This window comes from Trichoderma gamsii (assembly GCF_001481775.2).
Source record: "Trichoderma gamsii strain T6085 chromosome Unknown Scaffold_45.2, whole genome shotgun sequence".
Lineage (NCBI taxonomy): Eukaryota > Fungi > Ascomycota > Sordariomycetes > Hypocreales > Hypocreaceae > Trichoderma > Trichoderma gamsii.
In genome coordinates, this window is record NW_020171382.1 from 188,188 (window position 1) to 208,652 (window position 20,465).

General features: G+C 52.4%; 5 protein-coding genes across 5 annotated transcripts; 1 reads left to right on the forward strand and 4 right to left on the reverse strand.

Moving 5' to 3' along the window:
• Positions 1 to 386: 386 nt before the first annotated feature.
• On the reverse strand, positions 387 to 3,475 carry TGAM01_v209378 (hypothetical protein; the record flags this gene model as incomplete). Its single annotated transcript, XM_018805801.1, has 2 exons — positions 387 to 2,945; positions 3,044 to 3,475. 2 exons carry the CDS (start codon positions 3,473 to 3,475, stop codon positions 387 to 389), a joined length of 2,991 nt encoding a protein of 996 aa, XP_018660991.1.
• A 1,667-nt stretch (positions 3,476 to 5,142) lies between these two features.
• On the forward strand, positions 5,143 to 8,504 carry TGAM01_v209379 (alpha-mannosidase; the record flags this gene model as incomplete). Its single annotated transcript, XM_018805800.2, has 3 exons — positions 5,143 to 5,288; positions 5,352 to 7,092; positions 7,155 to 8,504. 3 exons carry the CDS (start codon positions 5,143 to 5,145, stop codon positions 8,502 to 8,504), a joined length of 3,237 nt encoding a protein of 1,078 aa, XP_018660990.2.
• A 602-nt stretch (positions 8,505 to 9,106) lies between these two features.
• TGAM01_v209380 (hypothetical protein) lies at positions 9,107 to 10,554 on the reverse strand (the record flags this gene model as incomplete). Its single annotated transcript, XM_018805799.2, has 3 exons — positions 9,107 to 9,678; positions 9,734 to 10,331; positions 10,435 to 10,554. The coding sequence occupies 3 exons, from the start codon at positions 10,552 to 10,554 to the stop codon at positions 9,107 to 9,109; spliced, it is 1,290 nt and encodes a 429-aa protein (XP_018660989.2).
• A 1,296-nt stretch (positions 10,555 to 11,850) lies between these two features.
• TGAM01_v209381 (hypothetical protein) lies at positions 11,851 to 15,708 on the reverse strand (the record flags this gene model as incomplete). The annotated part of the gene is made up of 2 exons (XM_024550543.1): positions 11,851 to 13,818; positions 13,918 to 15,708. 2 exons carry the CDS (start codon positions 15,706 to 15,708, stop codon positions 11,851 to 11,853), a joined length of 3,759 nt encoding a protein of 1,252 aa, XP_024404719.1.
• A 902-nt stretch (positions 15,709 to 16,610) lies between these two features.
• TGAM01_v209382 (hypothetical protein) lies at positions 16,611 to 18,070 on the reverse strand (the record flags this gene model as incomplete). The annotated part of the gene is made up of 3 exons (XM_018805798.2): positions 16,611 to 17,140; positions 17,223 to 17,892; positions 18,056 to 18,070. 3 exons carry the CDS (start codon positions 18,068 to 18,070, stop codon positions 16,611 to 16,613), a joined length of 1,215 nt encoding a protein of 404 aa, XP_018660988.2.
• Between the last annotated feature and the right edge of the window lie 2,395 nt (positions 18,071 to 20,465).

Below are 20,465 nucleotides of genomic sequence, written 5' to 3' on the forward strand. Positions count from 1 at the left end.
CAACACAATGATTACATGAGACACGAATGAAATTCAATGAAAGCTACGAGTCAACTGTTCAACTCTTGAGGAAGAATCAACTTGTGAATAATTGAAATGTCATGATTGAAGACGACTGCAGGATTATTCACTTGCCAAAAGGTTAGTTATTTCTCCTTCTTTGCTTTCATAACATTTCTTTCGAATGATTATAAATCTATTCATGAGCTTTTTAACCCTGAATCTCCTGATGAAAACAAATATTCAACAACACCTTATGACATTACATCATCTTCTTTTACCAGTTTTATTGTAACTTTATGTAAAGATCTCAATGGCTAACATACGAAGATACATAGGATATGCGCGCAGAGCTAGCTATATTGTTTATGTGACTTATCCACTGCTTATCCAGCAAGTGACTGGCCGTTCTCTATCGTCTCTGTAGTGGTATTATCCAACACCCGTTTGGCAATGATGATTGCATGCTGTGGTAATCCTGCCAACCGTGCCACCTTGAGAGCATGACTTCGGCGATTGATACCTCGCCGTAATTTGTGAATGTAGACGAAGCCTCCCTTGTTATCCTCTTGTACATCAGTACAATAAGCCTGAACGGGTCCAGTCTGTGGATCGCATAATCCCTCAGCGGCCGCCATATCGGCCACGTCGTGAAAGTGTGTTGCAAAGAGGGTTCGGCACTGGTTGACTGTCACAAGATGGTGTAGGCAAGCAAATGATATCGCCGTGCCGTCCTCTGGTGTAGTGCCTCGACCTATCTCGTCCATGATGACGAACGACTTTGGAGTAGCCTGCCGTAGTATATGGGCTGTTTCGAGCATCTCCACCATGAAAGTGCTTTGATCATGGTATAGGCTGTCGGCCGATCCCACCCGACTGAAAATGGCATCGACAATGCCCATTTCAGCGTAGGAAGCGGGCACATAGCACCCAGTCTGAGCCATTATCGTAATCAAGGCATTTTGTCGAAGGAATGTGCTCTTACCAGCCATGTTCGGCCCAGTAATAAGCCAAAGAGAGCCATCCGGCGGCGGCCCAAGTACACAGTCATTGCGAACAAACCGACGCCCTTGTTCTAACAGCCCCCCTTCCACCGTGGGATGGCGACCACCCTTGATAACATGGCTTTTCGAATCGTTCAACTTGGGACGGACGAGATTCTGCTCGACGGCGAGCTTTGCAAATGATGTCGCAATGTCGATCTCGTCCAGCACAGACGAGATGCGTCGCAGCTTGATCAGACTCTTGATAACGTGTTCGCGAAGAGACTGGAACACTCGTTGCTCCTCGCGACGAATTCGAAACTTTGCTTGATCAATCTGCTGGCCAAGACTGGTCCACTCAGGAAGATGGTATGAGCTTGCACTGCGGTTCGAAGAGACCGTCTTTTCCCTGGTCAACCTCTTGGCCTCTTTCGTCTTGAGGTGGACTATATGTCCTGAGCTTGATGTCCATTTGAGTGTTAGACTTGGTGCTTCCAGGCGCACTCGAAGCCCCTCAACAAGAGCACCTTTCTCCTTTACAAGTGTTGTGAGATCGTTGTGAAAGTTCTGGAGTTCCTTGCTCGCAGCTGGTTTCATAACCCAAGGCTCGTTGTCTTCGCCGTATAGCTCTTTCAGACTGCTGGTTTTCTTCCTCTTTGCTTTCGTCACGAGATGTGCGTCTTCACTGGAGCCTTCAGAGGCAACAACATCTTGGGCTAGAGCAATCATTTGCTCGGCTTCAGATTCTTCAACGGCTTGCTGCTGAGCTATGCCTTCCTCGTCTATAGACTCTTTAATTCTATCCGCTAGCTCGAGGGGCTCTCCGAGGACAATTCGAGATGCCAAGGATGTGAGGCAATCAGCTGCCGGCGAAGACAGACTGTGCTCCGCCCCCGATGCCTCTTTGAGTAGACGCACGATTTCCTCGGCCGCATATATCGTGTTAGCTATTCCAAGCAAATCATCCGGATCACCTCTCCCCAGAGCAAACTTTTGAACAAGCCTCTGACAATCATGGCTCCGTCGCAGCAGAATGACCATGGAATCGCTGAGATCCGTTGAATCAATGAAGCGAGAGACAATGTCTTGCCGGGCTTCAATGACTTCTAGAGATGTAGATGGAGAGCCGAGCCATTCGTTGAGCAGTCTGGCGCCGCTCTTGGTAACTGTGCGGCGTATCGCATGAAGAAGACTGCCGCGGAAGAAGCCATCGCGAATGGTCTGCTTTATTTCTAGCGCTCTCAAAGTGTTTTTATCAATGGCCATGGTCTGCGTATTTTCAAAGCGGAGAGGCGGCTGAAGCTTCATGCTCGTGCCTTGGAGTCGATTCTTGACATAATTTAGTATAAGTCCTCCTGCAACAACCTCATTATCTGCAAACTCTTTCCTTGAAGCTTCGGATATCTGTGATTCTAGAAGGGGAGTCCAGTCGTCGATGTTTGTAAGGCTCTCGTGTGGCGAGAATGTGACGAGATGTCGATCATCTGTCAATATGGAAAAAATGTCATGATCTTTTTTCAGCTCAAATGTTTGTTCAAGGACAACTTCTCGTGGAGCTATGCGCGATAAGATGGATGACAGAGATGACAAAGTTGTAGATTGTGTAAAAAACTGTCCGGTAGAGAGATCAAGCCATGCTAGGCCGATGGGCGAATTATTCACGCTTGGAACATGTAAGGGTTCGTTGGCTGAAAGGGAGTCCGACTGCGAAATGTCAGACGGAGCATCTTGAGAAACGTGAATTGCCATGATGTAGTTATTGGCATAAGGGTCGATGAAGTTCTCGTCAATAAGAGTTCCTGGAGTGATGATGCGAGTCACTCGACGATCGTGCATGAGGCCGCCCGACTTGACTTTATCTGAGGCATCGTTGGGGAACTCTTCAGCCACGGCGACATGGCGGTTCAAATCTTGCACCAAAATCTTGAGATATCGGTCCAGTTGGAATACCGGAAACCCTGCCTATATAGCATCACATTTAGCAACAATATAAATAAGAAGAGGTTTATAAGTATATGCATGCATATGTGACAAGATAACTACGGATAGGGGCGGATTACCATCGGCACGAGCCCAGCGTTGAATTTCTTGGAAGTCAGCTTTAGATTGAGCAGTGATGCATATTCTTCAGCGTGCTCAAAATAGAACTCATAGAAGCCACCCACTCGGGTGAGGAGGATGCACTTCTCAAATTTGTCCATGTTCCGGCGCGCCTGGCCCACAACGGGTGGCCATGGCGGTGGTTCATTTTGCTCTTCTTCGACGGGGAGAGTTTCCGCCAAGACCTTTCCTTGAGGCAAATCAGAGAGCTTGACTGTAGTTTTCGTTCTCGATCGCTTCGCGGCAGCTTCAAAATGAGCAGTTGTGGTGAGATTCGCGACAAATACAGCCGCGGGAGAGCTTCTACATCGCAGAAACGCAGGGCTTAGAGCCAGGCGGCGAGTGCAGAGAGGCTGATATCGCAGGCCATGAGCTGTGCGTTGTCGAAACATTCCAGATCATTCGACAGGCTCAATCACCTGTCCTCCTCTGAAGAAAAGCCACTTGGGATTTGAAAGGGCATCGAGATGAAAGCTCGTGAACAAGAACAGTTTCTGCTGGCACAACCATTTTTTGGAGCCTTGTGAAGATGGTGATTTGCGGCCCCACCATAGGCGGGCTGCCGGTGCCTGAAGCGCCGTTGGAAGCGCTACGGCGGGAGATGGAGCACTGGCGGCGGCTGGCCAGCAGCTACTGAGGGGCGGTTACAATGACCCAGATGCGTCTCTAACACCTGTTGATATTTGGTAAGGTAGGCAAATTTATAGAGAGCCAGGAAAGATTATAACTGCACTCTTTAATCTGAGCAGATGACATACACAGATGAACAATATGAATAGTAAAAGAACAATAAAAAAAGCTGGAGATATCTCATCAGACGAGGTACGCTAAAGCACCAGCCGTGACCTCATAAATATTGGTAGGTTCATGTGCCTGACACATCGCATAAGCTGCCCGTAGAGAGCTGGTTGGGCAGCAGCAAAAGGCTGTCTCTTTCCCAGAGTGCGGAGGTAGTCGCAAGTACTCGGGCCCTATTTGTACCAAGCTTTGTCTGCCCCCGTTTTGCTTTTCTCTCTTCCACTCTTTTAATTCTCTTCACATCTCTTCCTGTCGATTTCGCGATACCCACAGCAGCTTTTACCTTTTACCCATTTGGAGTCATCACTATACGCGCCGGCATTACGTGAAGCGCCCACTCGAGAGCTGTTGTTGGCCGCCTTCACTTTCACTGTGCCCCTCTTCCCACGCTGGACTCGGTCTGGGAAGACTTTGACTGTATCGGGCTCCACGGGGTATGTTGGAATACCTATTCGTACTCAATTGTTACGATTTGAGACCCTCTTCGGCTTCTACCACCCGAAACATCGATTCCCGACCCTTATCGGCCTGCTTGGACCCCTGTCTAACTGAATCTCGACTCTACTGCAATCGGTTTTGAATATTGCGTCCACCTTTTGTTCTATTGACTTCTTATGATTCCTTTCTCTTATCATCTTAACCTACTTCTGCCAATTCCTTAGGAAAGAACCAAGATTGCAAATATGAGGTGCGTACTCTGCCATTTCAGGGTCCAGAGTGAGGAGCATCAGCCCATTCCAACTTGTCACCCCTGAGACAATGGCTGGGATCGGATCCAGACTCCCCGCACGCTACCTCCAACACAGCGCCGATTTTCACTCCTTTAGCGCCCCCCATGCTTGCTACATTGCCTCAGAAACTGGGAATCTTTGTCTCTGGAGCGGTGTCTTCCCCACCTCCCCACAGCAGTGACGGCTCAGAGCTTCCCCGAAGCTGCGCAAGCTACCTATGCAGGTGGTAACTCGGCGCTATATTATTATATAATACCGAGCTGCTCTCTCATGCGCCACGGAACTCGGCTCACCTTGCGACTTCTCCCATTCACATTACTTTGGACAATTGGCCTGTCGCTTGTTTCAATTCGCTGACCGCAATTGGCAGTTACAACGACAGCTCAATCGCCAACCTTCTCCTCGTCTCTTCCGACTGCCCTCGGCATTCGCCCTCTCCAGACAATCTCCAGCCTCTCCCGGGCAAGCTTCGGCGACTGTCCAATCGATCGGCACCGCCCGCTCCAGGACACGCTCTCGACGCTCATACAATGGGTGGTGGCGGCGAAGTGAGGAGCAGCGTCTCCTACCCGGTCTTTGCCCAACGGCCTGTTGGCGTTCCCAAGACTAGCATTCTCAAAAGCCGTATCGAACCATTCTATAAATCAGGACAGTATGATAAGGTGAATTTGCTAGCGTACGTCTTCCTGTATTCCATCCATTTTGTCTTGATCTCAATCAATTAACGCCTGCCGTGTAGCAATCTCTACAATGCCAGATACTCAGGCAAACCGCACGTTCAGATCTCCGTCTGGAGCGCTCCCGGACAAGAGCGACCGACATTTGAGCATGCAGTTTCTCAGCATTTTAAAGAGACACATACCGGCGCCGCCTTTGGGCCTTCATGGTCTACTCATTGGTTCAGAGTCGTCTTGACCGTCCCCGAAGCAATCGCTGATGAAGAGCTCCTCGAGCTCCAGTGGGACGGCAACAATGAAGGCCTCGTGTGGACCGAAGATGGTATGCCGCTTCAGGGACTGACCGGTGGAGGCGAGAGAATCGAATGGGTCATCCCTCGTTCGCTCCGCGACGGTAAACCGCACACCATTTACATCGAAATGGCCTGTAACGGCATGTTTGGAAATGCGCCCGGTGGGAAAGCCAGCATTATGCCACCAGACCCAAACAAATATTTTGCTCTTGGAAAAGCCGATATTGTAGCCGTCAATGTCCCAGCCCGCGGCCTCTTATTCGACATGTGGGAGCTTGGTGACGCCGCTCGAGAACTCCCCGAGAATTCGGCCGAGCAGGGCAAAGCACTCGCTGTTGCGATGAAGATTATCGATACCTTCGAAGTGAACAATCAGGAATCTATCCTCGAATGTCGAAAGCTGGCACAGCAAATCATCGGTCCCGATGTCGACTCTCATCGGGTTTATGAAAATGGCCCAGAGCCAGTCGTCTTTGGCATTGGTCACTGCCATATTGACTCTTGCTGGCTGTGGCCCTTTGCAGAGACAAGACGAAAAGTGGCTCGGTCATGGTCGAGTCAGTGCGATCTGATGGATCGCTACCCAGAGGCTCATTTTGCTTGCTCTCAGGCCCAGCAGTTCAAATGGCTAAAGCAATTCTATCCCAAGGCTTTCGATCGTGTAAGGCAAAAGGTAAGCGAAGGCCAATTCCACCCCATCGGTGGCAGCTGGGTCGAGCATGACACAAACATGCCTAGCGGCGAATCGCTTGTGCGTCAATTCTTCTATGGCCAACGCTTTTTTGAGGCAGAGTTTGGATCCCGTTGCCGCACTTTCTGGCTTCCTGATACATTTGGATATTCAAGTCAGCTGCCCCAGCTCTGTCGCCTGGCAGGCATGGACCGTTTCATGACCCAGAAACTGAGCTGGAACAATATCAACAATTTCCCTCACACTACATTCATGTGGGTGAGCCCTGATGGGAGCCAAGTCATCTGCCACATGCCTCCATCCGAGACATATACAGCTGAGGCCGATTTCGGTGATTTGAAACGCAGCATCACCAATCACAAAACCCTGCGTGTCGACAACACCTCTTTGCTGGTGTACGGCAAGGGCGATGGCGGTGGCGGCCCTACCTGGCAGCATCTGGAGAAGCTTCGACGAATTTCAGGAATTAGCAACACCATTGGAGGTATTCCAAAACTTAAGCTCGGTCACAGTGTTGATGACTTCTTTGACCGCCTCGCTCCAAAGGCCAGCGAGCTTCCCACGTGGTATGGTGAGCTATACTTTGAGCTACATCGAGGCACTTATACCACCCAGGCAAACAACAAGTATTACAACCGCAAGGCCGAGGTTTTAATGCGAGATCTCGAGCAGCTTGCAACACTTGCCTCCCTCAAGAACAAGTCATATAAATATCCCACTGAACAGATTGACAACATGTGGGAGGGTATCCTTCTCTGCCAATTCCACGACTGCCTCCCTGGTAGCTCTATCGAAATGTGTTATGACGACTCTAACAAAGTAAGAACGCGGGGCTTTTTTCCTCTGGTGAATAAATCATTTGTATGCTGACCAGCTTCTAGATATACAAGGAGACGTTTGAGACGGGACATAAGCTGCTCGCAGAGATTTACAAGGCTTTAGGTGCCAGCGGTTCGCAACCTGATAGCCTGAACGAGTCCACCGTCCTCAACACATTGCCCTGGCACCGCAAAGAACTTGTTGAGGTTTCCGATACCCAGGTTGGCATTGCTTGTGGAGATGGCCCGCTGCTTGCACTTCGCACTTTTAAGGTCCAAGAAGACAAGCCAGCTGTTTCAGTGCAGCAAGTGGGCAGCCAGTTCATATTAGAAAATGACGATCTCCGCGTTGTCGTCGAAGACGGCTGCATCACTTCACTGTATGACAGGGTCAACGAGCGCGAGACCATCGAGAAAGGCGGTAGAGCCAACAAGTTTGTCATTTTTGATGATATCCCACTCTTCTGGGAAGCTTGGGACGTCGAGGTTTATCACCTTGAGACTCGTCGAGAGCTTAGCTACGGTCAAACTAGCCTATACGAAGTTAAGCCTCACCGCGTCACTCTTGCTACTGAGATCAAGATTAGCAAGAATAGCTCCATCAAGTCTTACATTACGTTGTCGGCAGCCCTTAAAGGCCAAACCTCTTGGGTTGAGTGTAAAGCGGAAGTGGATTGGCACGAGAATTCCAAATTCCTCAAGGTCGAGTTCCCTGTCGACGTTGTTAACACAGAGGCCTCTTATGAGTCCGCATACAGCATTACCAAGAGACCAACTCACTACAACACGAGCTGGGACATGGCCAAGTTTGAAGTCTGTTGCCACAGATTTGCCGATCTGTCTGAGCATAACTATGGTGTTTCTATCATCAATGACAGCAAGTATGGTTTCGCTACAGCTGGTAAGCTAATGCGCCTATCGCTGCTTCGATCGCCAAAGGCTCCCGACGAGCATGCGGATATGGGCCGCCACTCGATCCGATGGGCTATTCTTCCTCACAAGGGAGGCCTCTCTTCGACTACTGTTAGAGCGGCGTATGCTTTTAACACCCCACTCAAGGTGCTGTCCGCACCAAAGGCCACCATTGAAAGCTTGACCAGTGTTCCTATCAAGCTCACCAACGCAGATGCATCCGCCTCCATCATATTGGATACCATCAAGCGGGGCCACGATGACGAGGACGTCAGCCGTCGTGAAGGCCTTCGTGTCAACAGCGGGCGGAGCATCATCCTTCGTTTATACGAGTCTTTGGGTGGACGCAGCCGAGGAAGTATTCAAACAGAGTTCGATGTGAAACGCGTTACTAAAGTCAATATTCTGGAGGACGAAATCGAAGAGGTTTCATTGGAAGATAACAAGTTTGACATTACCCTGCGGCCCTTTGAGGTGGCGACATACAAGCTGCAGCTATAGGGAAGTGAAGATACCAATTGTATATGCCCTACTTCCAGCATTCGGATAATGCTTGTGACATGAAGTGGTTTGATGTGGCTGAAATACGCAATGGATAATGAGCTATTCGTTGGGATTAGAAGTAAGAGGAATTGTGAAATACCAAGGTAATAACTTTGTTGTCCTGTCAGTTATCACAAGTTCACGCTAGGATGCAACATTACTTTATAGGTATTCCTCCTTATGAGAGTAATCTTTCTCCGTTTGTCTGTCTTTTGTTTTACTTTGCTTCTCTAAATCAATCAAGTCATTCAATCCGTTATAACGCCGACGCCTTTTTGCAGTAGATACATATATATAAACATGTCCACGACAATGATAAGATATCATAAATAGGAGACGGCTCCGCCCATTGGCTAGTATAGAAAGTATAGGAACATATAAACGATTTTCTGTCTCAGGCTCACATCATATCCTATTGCCCTACAAATCATAACAAAAAGAAAAAAAAATTTCACACGGCTCGAATGGCATATCTGAATATCAATAGTCGAGTATTCAAAGTCATGAAGAATTGGAGATTTCAAGCTGAGAGCATCCGGAAGTTAGCAACGCAGCAGTTCTCATGACAGGTCGTCGGGCAGCTCTTCGACAACTTGCTCCACCATGGTGATGAGCTCATTGATGTCGGGTCGCTCCGCAGGTTCGACTTTCAGACACGCCCGGACAATGTTGCGAATGGGCTCGCTGATGGAGACGTCCCCAGAACCACCGCCGGCAGCAGCACCAGCAGAGCCGTCGCCCGCAGTCGCCTTGGCCTTGGCGGCCTGGATGGTGTTTGTGCGCTTGGGCGCGCCTCCGGGGTTTTCGTCGGGGAAGCGCCAATCGCCGCCGAGGACGCAAAGGCTGAGGGTGCCGCCGGTCTCGTCGGAGCGCAGCTCAAAGGGGGATTTGCCGACGAGGCAGGCGTAGAGGGTGCATCCGAGGGACCAGATGTCGGTCTTTGTGTCGATAACCGTGCCAGTGCGGACGTCGAAGAGCTCCGGAGCGCGGTAGGGCATGGTGGAGTGCTCGGCGGCGGTGTCTTGGATTTGGAGGGCGAGGGACTGGGAGGTGACGGGGACGGGGGAGGCGGCGACGGAGCCGAGGTCCATGAGGATGGGGGTTGAGCCGGAGTCGTCGATCATGATGTTGCCTGGCGATGGTTGGTTAGACCGAATGACACTTGGACATGGGGATAGGTTCTTTACCTGGCTTGATATCACGATGAGCATATGATTTGATCTTGCCACCGCGTGACTCGCCCTCGATGCGGTTTGGGCCCGAGTCCATCAGCGGCCGCTCCTGTTCGCCCTGCTCCTGCTCCTCCGTCCGCTTCCCCCTCGTGCCCATCTTCCGGCCGCCCGGTCGCGAGGATTCGGCATTCTCGTCGTGGTCCTCCTCGCGGCCCATCTGCATGCGCTCCGCAGGTGCAGGCTGATACTCGTGCATGGCCCGCAGCGCCTTGCACACGCCCAGGAACAGCATCATCAGGTGGCGCTCGGGGAAGCGGCCGTGGTTGACGAGGTTGGCGTTGATCATGTCCTGCAGGTTGCCGCGGCGGTAGTACGGCAGCAGGACATAGACGGTCTTGCTGGCGTCGTCGCCGCTGCCGCCGCCGCGGTCGGTCGCGACGCTGTGGTCAAAGGCCGAGATGATGGTGGGGACGTGGTCGAAGAGCCGGTAGGCGTCGACCTCGCGCATGGCCTGCTGGACGGACTCTGCGCCAAAGGGGCATCGGATCTTTTTGAGGGCGAAGAGCTCGTGGGAGGTGGTGTCTTCGACGAGGTAAACGTATGAGAAGCCGCCCTGTTTATTTGTTCGTCAGCGATTAAGCTTGCGTGATGCTTGCTGCAGTTACACCAAGAGGGGAATATTCTCTCTCTCTCTCTCTGTTTTCTTTATTACGCACCTCGCCTAATAGTCGCTGGATCTTGAAGCTCCGGCTGTTAATCTTGAGCGTCGGAGATCCCGGGAAGCAATTCAGGCAATTGCCAAACGAATAGAACAAGTCCGCCAATATCTGCGCCATGCTGAGAGAGTTTTGCGTCAAACGCTGCGTGCCTCGAAGTAGCAAATAATAGCTCCCGCAGCTCTTTTGATGCAGGTATTCTCTGTTGTCTTTTTCCAACAGTTCCCTTCCTTCTTTCCTGTTCTGTATGTTTCAATCTTTTCTCGACCGTAGCTCTCCCCGCTGTTCTCTAGCCCACCCAGCCTTGTTATTGTGATGCGGCCTGTCGGGTCGAGATTGACTTCGGCTTGTCTGCGAATCGTCGCTATGCCGATGAGTCGTTCCAATGAAGGAGGCAAGAGTAGCGATAGTATCAAGCAATCAATGCAATTGCGTTGAGTTGGCCGAGAGGGATAAAAAGCTTGGTCGCGATGCTAATCCAGGAATTGCGACGTTGTTTTGTTTAGTAAGTTGTTTGAGAAGGACGGTTTTGGGACAGCTTGACGCCCGGTACTTTGACCAGGTACTAGTACTTTGTTGTGCATATCCGGCCAACCAACCTCTGACCTCAGACACACAGCCCTGGGGTGCTGAGCCAACGTGGGCTATTTTTGGGGCCGCTGGAAGTCTCGACAAGGTACTGACAAGTGGCTTAATCGCTGGCGTAGTCGCTTAATCATATGGAACTGGATCCCGTTCGGTACTCAAAGAATACGATAGAGTACCTAGACGCGTTCTCGTAGTGCTGATCCTCGCAACTACAACTCCGCCTCATTAGCTCCGCCTCATGACAGAGCTCTCATATGGCTTATAGCATTGCACCACAGCTCTCTTTTCTCCATACGTATCATTTTTGTAATTGTGTAATTTTTGTATTATACAGAAAACCAAATACTACATTAGTTCCGCCATTTCCAATAACGCGATATACTATATAACATTTGACAATGCACCTTTTTTCTCCCATGCATAGGCACTGCATTTGCCATCTATATTGGATGAAACCATTCAAAAGCCACCATTGTGTGGTTCAACTTCCATTCCCTTGCTTCTACCATGAGCTCTAATTTTGAGACAGGGTAGAGAAATTCTCTAGATCCACGAAAAAAATCTGCTCCATTGTACGCCATATAAGCAGCGTTGATCTCTCAGGTCGTCTTTCGACCTTTATTAATAAGTTTAATCATTTTGAAAAAAAGAAAAAAGCAATAAGGAAAGGATATTCGATGCAGAAGACCAATCGTCTCCAAATGAAAACAAAGCCAAGCAAAAATCACAAATGACACACACACTCGTATATATACGCAGCCTGAAGAGCTTCAGCTTGTACAGCGGATGGGCTTGGGTGGACCTCCGGAATAGAAGCTGGCCAAAGTCTTAAGAGAGTAAGTTGCGAAGAGAAGGGTTCGTACTCGCCGCTGTAGCCGGCCTGTTTTCTGGGAGTCGTTGGGGCATAGGACCTGACGACGGAGGCAACTCATGAGGCTGGGGCGGCGGCGGCGGCGGTAACCCGTTCCTCAAAATCGGAGGGCTAGCATGTGAGGGGGGCGGCGGATATGATGATCTCTGAGGATGAAGACCATGTGAAAATGCATCTGACCGCGGCGGAGGTGGCGGCGGCGGAGGTCCGTTATTCATAAGGTGAGCCGGGGGATGGATAGGTCCTCCGTGACCTGGATGTCCGTTGTGATAAGGAGGGACGTATGGAGCGGGAGCAGTTGGTCCGCTCATGCGTCGTGGAGAAGGAGGGAGCCCATTGGTATAGCCATGTCCATGCGGATGACCACCGGGAAGGGGTGTAGCTGGAGGCGGACCAGCCATGGCAGGCGGTCTCAGAGCTGAAAGGTTCGATACTGGTGGTGGTTGAGGCGGGGGCGGGCCGCCGTGCAACATAGGCGGAGGGCCACCGTTAATGTGACGAGGAGGTGAGTTATGCTGGCTGCTAGGGCGATGCGGCGGTGCCCACTCAGGATAGGCCGTCGTTCTGCCTTGTGGTGGTGGTGGTGGTGGTGGTGCCGGCGAATATGGGTGTGCCATCGGCGGTGGCCGGTGTCCTGCCACCTGAGCTGGCGCGTGAACCGGTGCAGGTATCGGCGGAGGAGTAGACACGGCTGGCATTGCATGTGAACCCGGCGGTGGTTGCGGCCAAGAAAGGGGATGGCTCATATGGCGTCCGTCACGATAGTCGACCACATTTGGCGGTGGCGGCGGCGGAGGAGGAGGAGGCGTTGAGCCTCTCATGGGAGGCACAGGAGCCATCAGGGTTGCTTCCATCGGCTGGGGACGTGCAAGTTCGGAAGGCGGAGGTGAAGGCCCAGTTCGCAGAGTCAGCCCCGGACTACGGGGTGTCTTTCGTAGCTTGTGACATTTCTGGCATTGGAACTTTCGCTGCTCAACAAACTTTTGTGCTTCTGATCCAATGAGCCCGTGATGGCCGTTGGTAAGTCTCCGCTCTTGCAAGTTATCAATCGGCCACCACCTCAAGGCGACGTCTATGCCGCATGTGATGCAGATCTTGTCGCCCGGATGCTGGGGATGGCATCCAGGGTCAGCCACGTCGCCGTTGCGCGGCGGAGCCCAGGTACCATTAGGCGCCGTCGTAGTAGATGCTCTGCGATTCCATGCCTGAGCTGGTGCTCCGGATATTTTCGCCGCCGTGGTCATCTGATTGGCCTTGCGAACAGTACCAGTCAAGGTAAAGTCTGCCTGCTTGAAATTCTGGACGTAGAGCTGAAGGGCATTCAACCCTGTCTCGCTCACGACATCATGAATTCGATGAACAATCGTCTTGGTGGGGGCGTGCTCTTTGCACCAAAGTACTGCCGACATGATGCCACTCTCGCCGTTGATGGTGACAATGTTAAACTGATCTCGCCGGGAGCTCTTGACCGGAGCAATATCGAATCCGAGAATATGCCCCTTTTGGCGAGCGCATTCAACGTGATAAGATGCACGACATTGATGGCAGGGCACACATGCCCCACCTTTCTGATTACAGGCTTGGCAGATTTCGTCATACTTTGCTCTCGAGATAGATGGGACTCCCTCCGATGGTTCCATTGCCTTGGCGTTACCGAACTTGACTTCGGGGGTCCATACGGCGCAGGTGACGTGCACCCAATTGTTGTCAGCTGTACGCTTGAGCGGCTCGCGGGGGTTGACTGGGCGATTCATCTCTTCCTGCTTCTTGCGGTAGTATTCAGCAGCTTTGCGGGCTTGTTGAACTTCCATCTTTTCTCGCTCGCGGTCTTTCTCCGACATCTTTTTCTTGTGGTGTGTGAGTTTCGGCAGCTCAACGAAATCATGTTCAGTTTGCTCAACAGGACACAAGACACATTTGTATTGCTACACACAGAGATTGTTAGTACAGAACTTGCGGCGTGAAAAGGGAAGGAAGAGAAAGATATATATTATATCAAAATTCGGTGTTTGAGCTGGACTTACGATCGACACTTGTGGGCTCTTATCATTCGCACACATGTCACATATCCATTTTCCTTGGACCTTGTTGTCAATAATGCCGTAGCAGTTACGGTGCACCGTAAGTCGACACTCTCGGCATGAGAGGTGCTGGTCTCCCATTGGCTCCATCTGATCGCAGATGGCGCAGGGAAGAGTCCGTGGTTTTGGCATCTCTGGGGCCGCAGGCGGCTCGGTGGCTGCTTTCTCTGCCTTCTCCTTCTTCTTAATCGGAGCTGCGCTTGGAGTGCTACCGGCCTCTGAGGGTGTTGCTTCGGCTTCTTTATCGGCTGCAGTCTTGAGCTTCTTTCTAGGAGGCTCCTGGGTCTCGCCGGGCTGGGGGGCAGCGGCTTTAGAAGGAGTCGGAGCTCGTTCGGGCGTCATATATCCCATTTCCTGTGCAAGCTGGAGCTCTTTGAGAAGTTCTTCATCTTGCTTGCGTTTCCATGCGCGGCCACCAGCCTGCGCAACCTTCTTGGCCACTTCTTCAATAACTTCATATCGAATAGCATAACGTCGCCATAATTCAGCGCAGCGCCGGCATAAGGCGACAACGTATTGGTTCCCAGCTTTATCTTTCCCAGTGCCCTTGAGGCCCTGGTCATTTACAAGCCCAGGAAGCGGGTTCGGCGCTCTTCTCCATTGACGATCCTGCGTCCTATTGCAAAATTGGCAAATGAAGCTTCGCTTCTTCTCAATCGCCTTGTCTGCGTCGAATGCAGAATCATCGTCGTCATTGGCCACATCGTCAGCCAGCTTTGAAGCTGCAATATCCTCGCGCCTAGCTTGCTTCTTTCCCTTTCGGCCGGGGAAGCTGCCCCAAACTTGCTGTCCCTTTTCGGTCTTCTTCCAAACATAATAGTGCCGGACAATCTCGCCCGGCGGCTTCGATTTGACATGTTTCATGACAAGATGCAGCTCGGAGCCGAACTTTGAAACGCCTTCTTCAAATTTCTTGGCCTCGGCTGGGCTGAAGTTGGGCTCTTTGAATTCACTCCTGGGTTTCTCTGAGAGCATAGTCAGGGCCTTGGACTCATCAAAGTCTTCACGAAACAAGGATTCGATGGCGGCATCCCGAAGGTTAGTAGAGCGCGGGGGGAGGTCCAGCTTTTTGGCCGTCAACATGGCTTCGGCAACATAGTCATTGATCTTATCAAGAGACGGGGTATCTGAGGTTGGCGGCTTCCATAGCAATGTGGCCGTGCAATTGGGGTCATTTTCGTCCAAGTCCTCACCGCGAGCAACGTACCCCGGTGGCTGATCCTGGACCCACTTCGGCCGCTGTCCTCGGCGGGCCTTTTCGGCCTCCTGCTGTTCCTTGATGAATTTCTGGTCTTTTTTGCCGCCCTTTTTAAACTCCAGCGGCTTGACATATTGAACAGGCTGTCCGGGCCACGCGCCAACAGTGGCCTGGTTTCTAGGTCCAATGCGGGTGCCTGCACGAGGGTAGATGCGATCATCGTAGTCCAGGGCATCCTCCGGCTTGCAGTGCATGCCGAGATAACGCCACGGCCAAAGACTAGCCTGGTAAATCTGCTCCGAGGTTCCCTGATGAGGCGCATCGTCGTCGGCAGGACTTGTCCTGTCGGTTTCGACGCCATGAGCATCCTCTTCGTCTTCGTCCAGGAGCTCATCGTCGTCGGCATCCGCGGTGTCGATTGTATTTGGCGTATGGCGAGCTTCCAGCTTGCGCTCCTGAGCACGACTGCATGCAGCGCAAGACCATGCAAATCCACGTGAAGGTTTCTTAAGTAACGGTGGCTTGACGCAGTTCATGTGGTATGTGTGCTGACATACTGCGCAATCAACGGAATCATTGCTGTTGGTGGGGAATTGATATTAGTATCAGGAGGTTATCAAAGGTAGTTTGGCATGTGAAAATCGAGAGGGGGCGAAAAGGTAAAAGGAAAAAGTAAGAGAAAATAAAACAAATGCTGCCAGTCTATATTCAATTGTTCCCCCCAAGTGTTTGATGATAAAGTTCAAACCAAACTCTTGCGCTCTCCAGTGTGACCCTTTTTGGGAGCCGATGTGGTGATGCGCTATGCGCTGCACGATGCTGCTTCTTCAGCGGCTCAAAGTGACATCGGACAGTGCCTAAACAGGCTCCCGGAAACGCAGTCACGGGCTGTAGCAGAAGTTTTAGGCTCTGGCGGTGGTCCGACTCTGGGCCAGCCAGCAAATTGCATGCACATGCACGCACGGCAGAAGCACACGGTGGGAGGGGAGACACGCAAGGCGAGGCGGAGAATGAAGGAATGGGAGGGGGGTGTGTCGACGGTTGTGGTAACTGGGGCTCCTCCAACTGGAGGGGCGCCCAAGCCGGCAATCCTTGGTGAAGGTACCTGAAGAAAAAAAAAAGGGCTCTCCCTGAAAGAGGGGGGTAGACGCAATGTACTAGTGGGCTGGCGGCCAAGTACCAGCTACCACGGGAACCTTGTCCTCTGTGCAAGGGACTTTGGCCGAATGGAGCCGGGCATCGCAGGTACCAGTGACAGGCGAGGGCCAAGGGCGCCAGGGGAGCGGTACGGCACGGTACTTGCAGCGCCGCAGGTGCAACGGGGAAACACAAAACAAATAGGGCAGGGCAGGGCAGAGACAGAAGCAGAGACAACATGACAGACATGACAGGACAGGGACAAGGACGCGACGAAAAGAGAACATAGAGAAAAGACGCCCTAGGCCTGATGGAGCGCCTTGTAGGGTCGTGTCGACGGTACGTACCTTGCGCAATAGCCGCTGCATCTCTTGCAGAGCTTAACGGCGCTAGTCAGCTCCTTGCCACGCCCCTGCTCGACTAGCACGTACTGCCAGCGCTCGTCCAGCACCTTCTTGACCTTTTCGGGCACGTTGACTATGAGGCGGGTGGGAATCAGATCGTAGTTCTTCTGGATGTACCTGTCGTACAGCTTCTCGTACCAGAAGCTGTCGGGCGTGCGACGGTAGTCGTTCATGCTCTTGATCTCCAGCCGGTGTCTGATCGTGCACTTGCCGCGCAGGGCCGTCAGGGGGCTGATGTCCGAGTGCATGCTGGCAAAGACCATTCGCGTGTCGCTGGCCTTGCGCCCAATGTCCTTGGGGCGATAGAACCAATTGATGCGCACCGCGTCCACCGGCCGCGAGGCGTCGTTGTTGGTGTGCATGAACTCCATGATGCGGCCCAGGTAGTAGGGCTCTCCCGGCGGCTCGCACACGAGATAGACGTGATCTGCCAAGACGCTCTGTTAGCAGGTGCAAATTGCCCTCTGGCAATAGATAGGGTGGAGGTGGATCCCGGCCGTGCTACCTACCATTCGCCTCGAGCACCGTGCCATCGTCGGCCACCATTCGACCATTGTCCGGCAGGCCTTTGCACGTCTCGAATGTGAGCATGTTGGATTCAGGCCATGTCATGCCCTGGAGCTGGGCCTGCGCGGCCAAGGCGTTCTTTTTTGACGCCGCGATCGTCGACGCCGGCGGCGTTGCTGCAGCCGATGTTGCGGTTGATGCTGCCGCTGCCGCGCCGCCGTTTTGGTTAGCTGCCGCCTTGCGTTTCCGCGAAGGCTGCGAAGTGGCAGTTCCCGACGTCGCCTGTGAGGCGTGAATCGTTCCGCCGGATTTCGCATCCTGGCTGCCATTCTGGCTGGGGGTGGCCTTGGAGTCGTCGGCCGCGGCAACAGCATTTTTGCGTGAGCTGCCGTTGCCGCGAGACGTCTCGCCGTTGCTGACGCCGTTGGTCTGCCGCGAGGGCTTCTTGGCGGCGTCGCTGTCTTTTTTGTCAGGGTAGTAATCATACATGTCCATGTCCATGTCTTTGTCCTCGGCATAGTTGGGACGAGAGTTGGCCGTCCTGTTGCGGGAGCGAGTCCCGTAGGGCATGGCCTCAATAACTGTGTCTTTGTCTGCCGCGCCTGAGGCGGACGACGTCTTGGCCATTGCCTCGGGCGTTGCCTTTGCTTCAGGCTCAGCAGATTTTGAATCCTGTTGTGCGTGTCAGAAAAAATGTTAGGCGACGGATGAAAAATATATCGAGCATGTACGCCAATGAATCCAAAATAGAAAATAGAAGAAAAATCGCAGGAAGTGCCAAATGCGGCTTGTAAGAGAGCAAAGTATAAAAAAACAAAAGACGAGAAAAACTCACGCTCGGTTGCACCATATTGGCGGCAGATCAGCAGTGTGGCCGTGGAACGAGGCAAATGGAGCTTTGTGAAGGCATGCCCGTCTTATGCCACGAGCAGCGTGTGTGAGTGAAGGAGAGTTTGGGAAAGGATGAGAGCGATGGAGGGCTTCGGTGTAAAAGACGAGGGCACCAGACCGAAACGCAATTTACAGCTTCTGCAGTGCCGTAGAGAATCCGGGGCGATGAGTTGGCACGGGAATACTAGCGATCGAGAGCAAGAAAGGTCGTCTCTCGCCGCGAAGACCACGGCGTGGGAAGAGAAGGTTGAATGAGAGAGGAAAAGAGAGTTAGTATAGGCATGAGTCTGAAGAAGACATGCCCTGGCACTGGCGCCGTACAAGCATGGGGGCGGCAGACACTACCCAGCAGGTACTAACGCAGTAGCGTTCCCAGGCCCAGGTAGCCGAGGTAGCGCAGAGGTATGCCTTAGCAGCCTGTGGCGAACCGTGCCGCGGAACCTGCGCGCGTGAGGCTAAGCGGCGATGCTAGTGACTTTATATCTACCTGGCGCACCCTTGATTGAGTGGTGCTCCACAAGCCCGCCGCTGGGCTCACACCATTGCTGAATGGACGGATCGTCTCCCAGCTTTTTTTCCTATGAGGCGTTCATCAGCGCCCACCCACGGACGACGCACACGCTTGGGTCGATTCTGTGGCTGCTGCGTGGCTGTTGCGTGCAATGCGTTGGCCTGGCAAGAGGAAACCGCATTGCCAGGCTTCTTCGTCTACCAAATGCCAAATCCAATATGCATCATGCATCTGTAATGCAGGGCGCTGAACAAAGCGGGAAGCTACCGAAACGCCTCGATGGCCTGCTAACGAGAGGCGCTGGTTGGCCAGCCTGGAACAACACGGCACTACGTACTGCCTATCTAAGGTGTCTAAGGTGTCTAAGGTGTCTAAGGTGTCTAAGGTGTCCAAGGTCTCTATTGTGTGTGCTGCTAACGGCTCTCTGGCGATCTTCCTTGCTAGCAGGTTCCATTTAATAGACCGCTCTCCGCCGTGGCTAGGGGCGATGCGATGAAGCTGCAGGCCTCGTGGCAGGCAACGGACAGCATCCATGATATAGGCCGGCTGCACGCCCAATACGGGCACTGCTTCTGCTCAGACCTGGGGCGTCTCCTGCCTGCTAATGCAGTGCGAGTTGCAAGAATGTTCTGTGCCATGCTCTGCTCTGCTGGTTTTTCGACCTCTGGCAGCACGTATCACGCGTGTGGGCTGCTCTGGGCGCGGCAGCAGGAAACAGGACCATCGGACCGCATCTACCTCGTGGGTACGGATTCCCACGCATAGGCAAAGTACTGCCGGTGCAACTTGGCGTTGGCACGGACAGCGGCCTTGCTTTGGGCACAACTCGTTGCGAAAACACACTCTCAGGTAGCAAGCCGCCAATGAATTATCTGCCTTGTCCTCATCTCAACCTGGTTGACCATTCTGGGAAATGAAGGGCTTGGGACGTGTATATCAAGCCTCTCACAGATCGGTGCGCTTACAGGTGCTAACTCGCTTCTAATCTATTTACAAAAACCTCTAGCCGATAAACCACCCCCATAGAGACTGCCATCTTTTTTTTTTCTAGGGGACTTTCTGGCGCGGGTTATTATCGCAGAAGAGCGCTTTGAGTTCCGGAGGTGAGGTCATGAGCAATTCCCAGAATGGTCAGCCCCCTAGCAGAATTTATGGGGCTTCTCGTAGGGACGCCGGCACACGCAAGATGGGAATTGTTCGAATATCCACCCACCTGACCAGGACGTCCAAGGAGCACTAGAGAGCAGCATTCGCTCGCGTCACCCTTTTTGCTTGCTCGCCTGGGCTCAATCTTGCAAGGCGAATGGTGACGTATGGCGCATATAGTGTGTACTACCAGCTAACTGTCTGGACTACACGTCTGTACAGACCCTAATCTACTGCTATTTCGTTACGCCAGAGTCGTTGTTTGCTTGGCGGCCAGAGTCGCAAGGATTGAGGGAGAGACGCCTCCCTAGTAGTATGCATGGCTGCGAGAGACGAGGTGAAAAGGCATAATCGTGCGAGACTAGCGGCGTATTGCGGCCAGGCTGGCTCATTTCATATTCGAATCACTGAGCTGCTGCAGTTAATTGGCATGCGGATACACGAGCGTTGTCATGCCGGTCGGATATTGAGGGTACCCGTCGCCAGGTACCTCGAGAATTCCCACTGTCTGCTCCGCAACACGAGTAATAGGTAATCCGCATAAGACGATAGATCTGTGTGCAAGTCGCCCACGCGTCTAGGTACTATACACAACCACCGCGAAACTGACAGCACCAGGCATCTTGTGCTTGAGGAGCAATGTGCGAGCTACAAGTTGCAGGTTACCCATAAACCGTTTTTTTTTTTATACAGCGCG